At 34.8% G+C, this 11564-nt stretch overlaps 1 protein-coding gene across 1 annotated transcript in view; it reads right to left on the bottom strand.

Annotated features, from left to right (window-relative positions):
• The window catches only part of NAMPT (nicotinamide phosphoribosyltransferase), a 38553-nt gene that overhangs the window by 14882 nt on the left and 12107 nt on the right, over window positions 1-11564 (bottom strand). The window contains 3 exon segments of the mRNA XM_015571210.1: window positions 3597-3733; window positions 4268-4426; window positions 10426-10554. Of these exon segments, the coding sequence (XP_015426696.1) occupies window positions 3597-3733; window positions 4268-4426; window positions 10426-10554 (425 nt within the window).

Here is an 11564-nt window from a genome sequence, read left to right as displayed (position 1 = left end):
AGCAAAACATAATTTAGGTGGAAAATAAAGTGTGAGAGTTTCTATGAGTGACTTTTACAATGTCCTCAATAATGGTTCTTCTTATTGAATAGATTAATATTATATAATTTAAGAACCTGTTGGTTTCCTAATATGGGGTGGGCAAAAGTAGGTTAATAATAACAATAATAAATTGTTAAATAATAAATATAACAATAATAAATAATAATACAGGATAAACTGTTTTGAGTACTCGCAACTGTAAACCTACTTTTGTCCACTCCTGTATATAATTTTTAAAATTTTTAGAATAATGAATTTGAAAATTGCCATTTTCTCATGCCAAGCAATTTTTCTTCCCTAATTTTCTAGTCTTTGCCTTTATCCCATTTTTTGTAAGTAAAATAATGAAAAATAAGACAACTCATTCACTATAAAATCCCATGTAGGTAAACGTTTATCTCAAAACTTTTTGAAGAGTCATACGAATTTAGGTTGGAAATTGTCATTTTATTTTTACTTTTTTTCTAAAGGATTAGAGTAGCCAACTTTTCCCGTGCTGTCAATGGTATGCTGGGGATAGCAGAGTATATACAATTCAGGGTTAGAGAGACTACTCTTGTCTGAAATGGAAAGATAGTCTATTTATATAGTGAACACTCTTCTAAACTATAAAGGCTACCACAGTAGCTATGCTGATAACTCTCTACCTCACTCAAGCAACTGCAGGCTATGGGAAAATTAGGACATGATGAAAAAAAGCCCCTTCTTCATATCAAGAATTGCTACTGTCCCCTATATAAGAGAGACAATTAAGAGCAAAGAATACCAGTACTGGAGAGCTTAGTAACTGAATAAAAAATCCTAGTTAGAAGTCATTGCTTATGCAGTAATATTTTACCAGCATTGTATCAATACAGTCATCTTACTCTGCTATTTGTGTTTATCATATCTAGCCAACATAATTGTTTATTTTAAGCCTTTATTTGCTTTCCCTGTGGCATTTGAACTTGCCTGAAGCTTTCTTTCCCATGACTGCAATGACACCTGCCACATTTTGATTTCCCTATTTCTACGGCTTCTTTTCCATATCCCCCAGATGCTATGCTATCCCATTTCTTCAATCTGACCAAAGGCTCTGATCTGGGCACTGTCTCCCTTCATACACCTCCACGCGTGAAAAAAAACACATCAAGCTTTTAAAAAATACCCTCTTGGTGAGGGTTTCCAAAGTACCCTAGCCCAAGTTTTGCTTCTGTACTCCAGATGCACTTGGTTAGGTAGAAGATGAATATGTTCATCTCAACATACCACAGACTTTTCTTAGAGCATTCTCTATATAATCCAGTTGTTACAACCATTCTTCTTAGTATAATATTTAGTATATGGAGATCATAAATATTTATTCAATGAATTCTACTCATGGCAATATTCCAATTTCCAGTATCAAATTAGATAACTTTCCAAAGTTTGAGGGAAAAGTTATATAACTGAATATTTCTAAAACCAGGCTCATATATTCTTTAAGAAAATATTTATAAGAATAATGGCGGTGCTATAAAATTTAGAGTTCTCTTATTTTAAAATTATTTTAGTTGTAAGCTTATTTATTCTCAATGACTTTCTGATATTAAAGATGTAAAATTTTAGCTCCTCCTTTTATTTGGTTGGATGAACTGAAAAACAGAGAGGTAAATGCCTTGCCCAAGGCCACCCAAGGTGTCAGCTATAAAGTTCTATTCACTATACTATGCTGCTGTTTAAGGCTTTTCTATTTGACATCTGAAATACTCTTCTACATTAAGGAATCGAACACTTACAAATGTAGTAAGTATTATGTGACTTTAAAGTAAATGGATTTTTACCTTTTTATCATGAAAGCCCTAAAGAAGATACTATCTTTATTCTCAGATTTATAGTACCACTAAACCACTAGTTAAGAGTCTAATAAATGGATACTAAATTAAGTTTTAAAAAGCTGTACATACATCTAAGTCTGAAATAAAAATACTGTAACCCTAAAACCATTATCTGTTGATAAATTTTCCCAGTTTCACTAGTCTTAAATGTGACATTCAATAAGGCCCTACTAATACAGCTATTCTCATAAATGTTAATTAAATCTACTCTCTACATGGTCCCAATTCCAATCATTAACTTCTGGCAATTTCATTTCCCAAGCCATTGCTCATGTTTAGCTGCATCTTTCCATTTATTTAGACACTTGATTTTGAACCTTGTCATCTTTCAAAACTGCTGCAATAGCTTTACGATAGCCTCCTACCTTTTCGTTTCTCTTTTCCATATCAGAAGAAAACCTGTTATCAAAATAATGTTTCTATAATAATTCTCTGACATCACTTCTTTGCTAAAAAACTTCAGTGTCCACTTCCACTCGAAAATCTGAGGGCCTTCACTAACCTGCCTTCCCAGTTTACCCTATGTTCCCTACTGTTTCTATATTTTACCTCTGATTCCCTAAACACATTGTCTCCTCTTTCATTCTTGCTCTTTTAGGACAATGCCTGACACATGATGGGTAAGCAGTAAATATTCACTTAGAGAATGAGTGATCCCCATGACTGCCATTAAATGTTACCATTCCTTCAAAAAGTCAAGATTTCACATCCCATCTCTTTAAAAACCTTTCTTGACTCTGCCAGTGGAATGCAATCCTTCCTTTCCTTCCCTGGCACCACTAGAGCACTTTAATTATACCTCTTTAAAAACACTTAATCAACAGAGCTAAAGGTTGCTAGTGTACTATTTTACCCTAAAGACAGTATTTTTTAACTTTCTACTCCTTATAGCACTCAGTAGATTGCCTTTATAACAATCTCACCTTTTGCATCATATAAAATAAGTGCTTAACAAATATCAACTATTTTTTTAAAAGCTCAGTTTATCCTAAACTTACTACTGGTTTTGGCACCCTGAACTATTCAAGTTTAAGTAGGACTTAAGAAACCACCTCAAAGAGTAAATACATTTCATTATAAGAACCAGAAATAAGGTTCGACCTGTTTTAAAAACAAGTTAACTCTAGGATCAGAGCAGCTGCTGCCTAGATTATAATTGCCTTCTAGTTCAATTTCAGATGGTTTATAAGATCACATAAGGAAGCATAAGAAGAATCTGAACTCTCTTCCTTTCATCAAAAGAGCTTACTAGCTCTTCTATAATTGAGGATACCGGCTCCAAATGACAATTTCCATGGCAAATATAGCTGGAGGTCATGTAGAGCAGGGAGAGGGAAAAAAGTGACCAGGTTTTACAGTGAGTAGATGTGCTACAATACATAAAATCCATCTGCATATGCAACAGAGCAGTTGAAAAAGTCCTTAAAACACACACACAACCCACCTATATGGCAATATAGCAGTTTAAAAAGCTCTTATATTGTTTCTATTACAATGGTTAAAAGTTCTCTGGGTCCCTGATACTAGTCTTTACACAAATTATCAATAATGAATTTGTATTGCTTTAGTTCATGAAGATTTACTGGAGTACATGGCTTTGTAATTAAGCAGAACATCACTAAATTACAAATACAAGAGAGAAAACAGTAATTACAGAAAATAAATGTTTAGATAATAAAAGAATGAAAACAATTTTACCTGTGTTCTGCCGCTGGAATAGAATAGCCTGGAACAGGATCTTTTGTTCCATAGTATTTTTTAATTAAAGCAATTCCTGCTACTGTATCTGTTCCTTTGAAGTTAACTAAATGAGCAGACGCTCCTATGCCAGCAGTCTGGAAAATAAACCATGAACCAAAATCCAAAAAAAAGAAAAAGACCCATACTTGACATAGCTCCCAAAGAATTATTGTCTTCCATTATTCTTAGAAAGGTATTTATTATCAGAGATAATAGTTATATGACAAACATCCAGGTTTTTTTTTTAGTACTTAAGGATTCAACTGTTACCTTCTCAGAGTATTTAATAGGACCTACCCCCATTTCCCATCACTCTTTTTCCTTACTCTGCCTAATGCTTCTCTGTAGCATTATCTGGCATCTGCTATATTTATTATGTCTGTCTATCAGTCCACCTACCCATCTATCTAATATATAAAGTATGGAAACATTATTTGAAGGCTATATTCCATGTACTTTGAACAGAGTCTAACATACAGTAGGTACTTAATCTGTTGACTAAATCTCTGGAACTTCAAAATGTTGCCTATGTAGAACCAACACTGATCCCATAACTTCCTAGAATGCTTATAATGGTAATCTATTGACAATCTACATTTTATTCAATGAGGTTCATTTTAGTTTCTTACCTCTTGGGAAGAGACTCCTCTGTAGCCAAAATCATGCAACTTGTATTCCAGACCAACTAAGTTACCAGATGTTTCTAACAAACATTAGGCCAATATTTTCTTCTGCTCTCTAGAATTTGTGGCCACAGTGATTGGATACCAGGACTGAACAAGAATAGTCTGCAGTAATAAAATTAACCACAAATATTAATACATAAAATACTGGGTTCTTTCTGAGGAAAATCCTAGCTTTCTCCAGAGGTATGTTCTGGACTTCCATACTACCGGAAATGCAATTTAGACATTTCAACTGTGTAACAGATTGCTAACATGAGCATTCCAGATACAGTGCATAACTCGGCTCTCAAATCAGCAACACGAAGAGAAAGCACACCAGGGCCCTTAACAGTTGAGAATGTCACATTTCCCTCCAAAGCTCCAAAGAAGCAAGTAATAGAGTGTGATGAAGGACCAACTTTTAAAAAGATTTTCAATCTATCATGGAGCAATTATTTATGAAATACATACACACTTGAATGGTGGGGCAATTATCATAAAAGTTTCTAAATGCTTATCCTTAATTTCTGTATTTAATGTGAACCTGCATCAAATAATTCATGGACCAGCACTGGTCCATGGACTATACCTTGAATAGTATGGGCCTAAGGTTATTCATTTACTCCTCTAGGTCGACTTGGATTTAATTTTTCCTTGGATCTAATATGACTATTGGTAGGTTACATATTTAAGATACTTTTGCATAGCACTAGAGAATTTTATTCACTAAAGTTATGCTTTATGCCCTTGGCTTTTATCAAAAGTCATTATAGAAGGCCACATGAAACATTTCTGCATATGTTATAAAACTGTGAGGCCACTGTCTATTTTTAACTTATACCTATTATATAAATTCCCAAATGAGGACAAGGAAGAATTGCAAGGTTCCTAATTTCTTATAGGAACTGTACCTTGGTTTCTTTTTTTTCCTTGGCTGCCAGGAAACTCTTAAGTCTGATGCTTAATCATGGCAACCATATTAATTATTATGGCTTGGGAATTCATTCCTTCTCCGTAATAATATCATAATTTTCCATTTTTATTTTATAAACCAGAGAGTCTATCATTAGAAGCAGCCTCAAATCTGTTTTAGAAAGACCTAAGATGACAACAATGTCTGAGCTCAATCAAAAAGCTATTTTATACGTTAAGCGCCAAGCCTGTTCTGTCTTGCTTTCCGTTTAGCCTGTGATATCCGATTCACTGATATGCTGGCGACATCAGTGACTGACATGGCACTTAACGTGTTAATGAAAAAAAAAGGCTATTTAATGAATAAAATTTTACAAAACTAGCTCTTATTGATACCAGTTAAGTGATAAAAGATGATTTAACCTTGGACTTCCCCTGTCATCTAAATAGAAAAAACAAAAAACTGTAGCCTTAGATTTCTATGACTGATTAATGTGGCCCCGAATCTTTGCAGCTCCTCTCAAGAGATGGGATCTGATTCTTCATCCTTTGATTCTGGGCTGTCCTTTTAATTTGCTTTTAACCAACAGAATGTGGTTAAAAGCCATACTGTATGACTTTCAAGGTACTGTTTCAAGAGGTTTAACAGCACTCATTCCCCTAGATCAGCTGTGGGCAAACTACGGCCTACGGGCGGATCCGGCCTGTTTGAAATGAATAAAACTAAAAAAAAAAAAGACCGTACCCTTTTATGTAATGATGTTTACTTTGAATTTATATTAGTTCACACAAACACTCCATCCATCCTTTTGTTCCGGCCCTCCGGTCCAGTTTAAGAACCCATTGTGGCCCTCGAGTCAAAAAGTTGGCCCACCCCTGCCCTAGATCCTTGAGACTACAATGTTGTGAAGGAGCCGAAGTTATTGAAGCTCAGCAGTCCCTGCTATCTCAATGAGGCCCTAGACAGGGGAGTGAGCCATTTAGACTGCCCAGTCCTAGCTGAACCCTTAACTCAATACAGACACGAAAGTCCAAGAGAGAGCAGCAGAGAACCATCTAGTCAACCACAGAATCATGTGAATAGTTATTTTATTTTGTGGTAGTTTGTTAAGTAACATTAGAAAACTAATTTAAACTCTATAACCAATCACCTCTAATCTCTAACCACTCTTTTTGCTTCTCTGACTTACTTTTCATACCACTGGTTATCATTCTAAAGCAAAAGTTTTATTTAGGTTGTGTCATTCCTTAAAATCCTTTAACTACTGTCCATAGGGGAAACACACCAATTCATACAGAAATTGGGATTCCTATAATTTTGTCTTGTTGATCTCCTACTATATTTCCCACTGCAGTGCTCCCCTTTGAGCTATTTGCCATTCTAAAAATACTGTGTCATTTCCCCAGCTCTCCCTCTCCCTTATTAAAGCTTATTTATTTTTTCTATTTCAGATTCCTTAGATGGGATTACCTATTTTTCTGCTACCAATTTAGTATTCTATCTTATGTTAGTGGTTAGTTAAGATGAATTGCTCCTCCCCCAAAGGCCCTTTACTTACTCTAATTTCTGTGCCCACCATTTTTTTGTACATAGCTGGTACTCAATGTTCATCTGTTGATTTAATTCAATTAACTCTCACATTTTAATTTAATTAGATTGGTATTATCTAGGAGTATGAGAAAGATAAAACAATGTGAATGACTCTAGTTGAGTTATAAAGGTAGAAGATTGACCTTACCCCTCGAAAAATGCCAGGGAAGGAAGGAAATAACTATCAGACACAGTGATCCTTCATATCACCATTTCCTTTCCATAGTCCAACAAAATCAGCTTAAATTATACTCTTAATAAAATCAGTCCCCTTTAAAAAAGATCACTGTGGGTGTAAGCAAGGGAAAAAAAGGCAAGTTAGTTTGGGTTAATCCAAGGTCTAATAAAGTAGGCCTTGTTGGAACTTTTCCAAAACAGCAATTTGCCCACACAAATCAAGGTTAAATTTTCAGCTGAAAACTAAGACTAAAGTAAATGAACCTGAAAATTTCACTTAAGATGTGTTTATTATAATGTTACTGTGCAGGATAAAGAATTTTAAAGAATGAAAAATGGTGTGTTATAACAGAAAGGGGACTAAACCTACTCTAGTGTAATAGTCCATTCAACTCGCAGGGCTCAATTTCCCCATCTGTAAAATGAGGGCTATTTGATTAATGTAATGATTTTTCAAGTCATCCTTTTAACAGCAAAAGGTTTTGTTTTGTTTTTCTGGTTGAAAGAGACAGTTAAGTTTAGCCTAATATGTTCAATCCTTAGTCCCTCCAAAGTCTGAGAGTTCCCTCTTAAATGTTTTAAAATTTGATCTGAGGACTAAAATTTCTTCTAGCACTAATATTGAAACTGATAAAGCAATTCAATAATTTTAGTGGGTTTTAAAGGTCAGTATATGGGGAATAACAGTGTATGGTTAATAACAATGGAAGAATGTTATTAATAGCTTTGAACATAAATTGGAAGGAGCCCTATTTAGTACTATTATTTTAAATATTCTAAATCAAGAATTACCTGAAAATCTTCAATTTATAAATAAAAAGTTTATTGAATTTGGTAACATGTTTCATATACAAGGTGGTAAACTTGGGTTAGGGATGAGTAAAAATAGGATAAACCTCCTCTAACCCTACATAAAAGCCCAAAAAGAATGCAGAGTTACCATGAAAAACTCTCTTCTAGAGACCTGTTATTGAGAGTAAACACATTGTTTTATAAAGCATGGATCAATCAGAAACTACAATAAGGGCCTGTCAGACCATGTTTTTTGTGCCTAGATAAAAATACCTAAAATTATTTAAAATCCTATATATAATAAAAACCTAATATGCTAAGTGTCCAGTCGTCCATTCCACCAATCAAAGCGTAATATGCTGATGATATGCTCAGGCCGCTCAACTGCTTGCTATGACGTGCACTGACCACCAGGGGGCAGACTGTCGACTGGTCAAACAGTCACTATGACATGCACTGACCACCAGGAGGTAGATGCTCCAACCGGTAGGTTAGTTTGCTGCTGGAGTCCGGCCAATTGGGACTGAGTGAGATGGGCCAGACACGCCCTGGAGCCCTCCCGTGAGCCCTCCCCGGCCCGATCATGCACCGGTGGGATCCCTTGGCCTGGCCTGTGCCCTCTCACAATTCGGGACCCCTCGGGGGATGTTGGAGAGCTGGTTTCAGCCTGATCCTGCAGGTCAGGCCAAGGGACCCCACTGGTGCACAAATTCGTGCACTAGGTCTCTAGTAATATATATTAGGATAGAAGATAAACTTGATATAAGTTATTTCAGATAATAAGCAAATAAAAACAAGGAACTATGTACTTTTTCTTCAAAATTTAAGTCTCATATTGGATTTTATATTTTAATAATTGTTAAATTCAAAATATCTATATATTTGCTAACAAACTAGTGCTCTAAGATGTCTATATATAATTTTTTTACTTTATGTTTTTTAGTGAAATAAACCAAAACAATAATGATTACTAAAACAAGTTTATTTTTTAAGGCTATGTTTTTTCACTTTGTGAAGAGAATAAACACATTCATGAAGTTCATAAATATCTGCTTTATGGAAGTTCAATTAAACATAAGGGAATAGTACTTTTGACTAAATCCTCAATCAGGTAACCAGAAAGAAAAAATTGAGAAAAGGTTATCCACAGATGATGATTTTCACAATAAGATTTTATCTATTTAGGATCTTTTGGCATCATTGAAGGTAAAATGATAGACTAGATAATGTGATTAAGAACTCCTCCACTGTTGTGTTTTCACAATACTATCACCTTAAAATAAAATATTTGCCAGTACAAATACTATAACAATTATACAAAACTAATAAGGAGATAAATGTTCTTTTACTTTGAGTTCATTCATTCAAAGTTTTAAGACATAGCAGTGAACTATTTAAAACTTGCATTTTAGTTAATTGAACATTTTTTCAGCCCATTAGTCTATTATTAGTTGATAGCTCATTAAGAATCTGATATGAAAGTTTTAAATTTAGCAAAATTCGTTTACCAAAATGTTAGCAAAAAATGAATTTCAAACATTCTTAGATGTGTTACTTCTCTAGCTTTTATAAATGAACCTCATATGTATTTTACTATGTAACAACAAATTAGTTTAACCAATAAATTAATAAGATAAAGAATCAGTTCTAAGCACTAAGTAATAACCTCTCAAAAATAAATATGGTATTTCTATAGTCACCTTCCAGAATATTTCCTTTTATAGATAAAATGTAAGTTAAGCTGGTATTGCTTCTTGGCCTTTTAGTTAAGATCAAGTATAAATTAAGCTGTGAGGAGCTAAGTAGATTATTAGTATCAAAACTATAAGCATGTGAAAAAATATGATTACTTAGGAATAGATACAAGGAAAACAAACAAAAAACTTCGTAATATAAACTCAGAGCCCATAATGTAGCCTCCTTTTAGGCTCAGAAATCAAATCAAATAATCAGTGAATCTTGAATGTAGTTAGATGAGAAATATCAGGAGGTAGAGCCTAGGCCCTTAACTAATTAGATAAGAGTAGAGAAAGCAGTTATTGAAAATTTGAACAAAAATGCCTTTAGTTTAATTGAAACAGAATTTCCAAAAAAATGCCTTAACCCCTTCCCCAACAATTTTTTTGTTAAAAACGTTTCTTTTTCAGACTAATTTTTTTATTTTGGTTCTATATAGTATTTTTGATGCTGGTTATGAAAACAGTTTGTAACTCGTCTTCCTATAAACCATATTTTTTTACCATATTTTCTTAGTATACTCGTCGATGACTGAAAAAGAACATTTTGTGAAAACAAGTATACACATTTCTGCCGGGGAAGGGGTTAAATCATTAAAAATATACCTGTGCTGTTCTAATTTTTCTTAGGATTGCAACAAATAAGATGGAAGCTAGCTGAACTTTAACAGAAATAATTCTTAATAATTTGATTTAGATAAAATCTCAGAACATTAGATTTCACTGCAAGGAACCTTAAAAATTATTAAATCCAAATGTCATTTTATAGGTGAGGAAATTGAGAATTGTAAAGGTTTATTAAATTGTAGGAGGTGACATCACATTATTAGTAGCAATTTTTAAACTAGAATCCCAATTGAATGGTTTTTACATCTTCAATTAATGTAAATAAGAATTAAAAGAAAACAATTTACCTCAACCCAATTTGTAAGCCAATAACACTCTGGATCTGTGTTTTCCACTGTGAAGAGAACATTTCCTCTGGGAATGACAGAGCCCTCAGGAACAGCTTTTACTTCTATTGGAAGATGCCCATCGTATTTCTGGTAAGAGACAATGATGAATTCATTTCATTCAACTGATGATATGCAGTTACCTGTTTTTATAATAAGGTTTTTTACAGTTTGCAGAAGCTAAACTTACTGTAATAGAAACTACAATTATAGGTGTTATAATGTTAGTAAGATAGTCAGAATATCCCTATTCTCCTGAAACGAAATTAGCTAACAGCTTAGGCACTGATATCAATTTTTAAATTTCATGTTGCTACAAACATTTATTAAAAGATACAGATAATTTCAAATTCATAAGAAGTGTTGTTTCCTCTTCCTTCTTTCAAAACAAACAAAAAAAGAATTCCAACATATTCCAAAAACACGATTTTTCTTCTAAGTAGGTCATTTTCAATAAAAGAAAGGCTAAAGGGAGAAAACCAAGATGGCGGCATAGGTAAACACCGGAAATTGCTGCCTCGCACAACCACTTCAAAAATACAACTAAAAGACAGAATGGACATCATCCAGAACCACAGGAAGGCTGGCTGACTGGAAATTCTACAACTAGAAGGAAAGAGAAAAGCATATCGAGACTCAGAGGAGGTGCGGTGCGGAAGTAAAATACAAAGGTGCGGAGGTGCATGCGGAGTGGGCTGGTGGCTGAGGACACAGTTGTCTTTTTTCAATCGGGAAGGAGTCTCAAGCTCTGAGCTCCAGTTCCAGGCGAGTCTCTGGGGACCCAGACTCATACGGGAAAAACTGGACTGTCTGGCAACGGTTGGAACTCGAGGGCAGCTTTCTCTCGGAGGTGCTTGCAGCGATTGCCGGGACACTGAGAAGCAGGGCCTCTGAGGGCAGGACTGAGAGCAGCCATAACTACTCACTCCACCCTGTTGATCCCCTGGGACCCCGCCCCGCCCAAGCCATGCACAGAGGCTTTTGCATATGAAAGGCCTGGTCCTTTGCGATCTGATAATTACCTAACAAACTGCAGCTGGCCCAAGGCCCCAGGGCAACGTGCATTGTATCACAGCTGACTCCTGCTGGGTAGCCACAGG

Source organism: Myotis davidii, unplaced genomic scaffold (assembly GCF_000327345.1).
Source record: "Myotis davidii unplaced genomic scaffold, ASM32734v1 scaffold125, whole genome shotgun sequence".
Taxonomy (NCBI): Eukaryota; Metazoa; Chordata; class Mammalia; order Chiroptera; family Vespertilionidae; genus Myotis; species Myotis davidii.
Note: the sequence above shows the minus strand (reverse complement) of the source record. Positions and strands in the feature narration are given on the sequence as shown.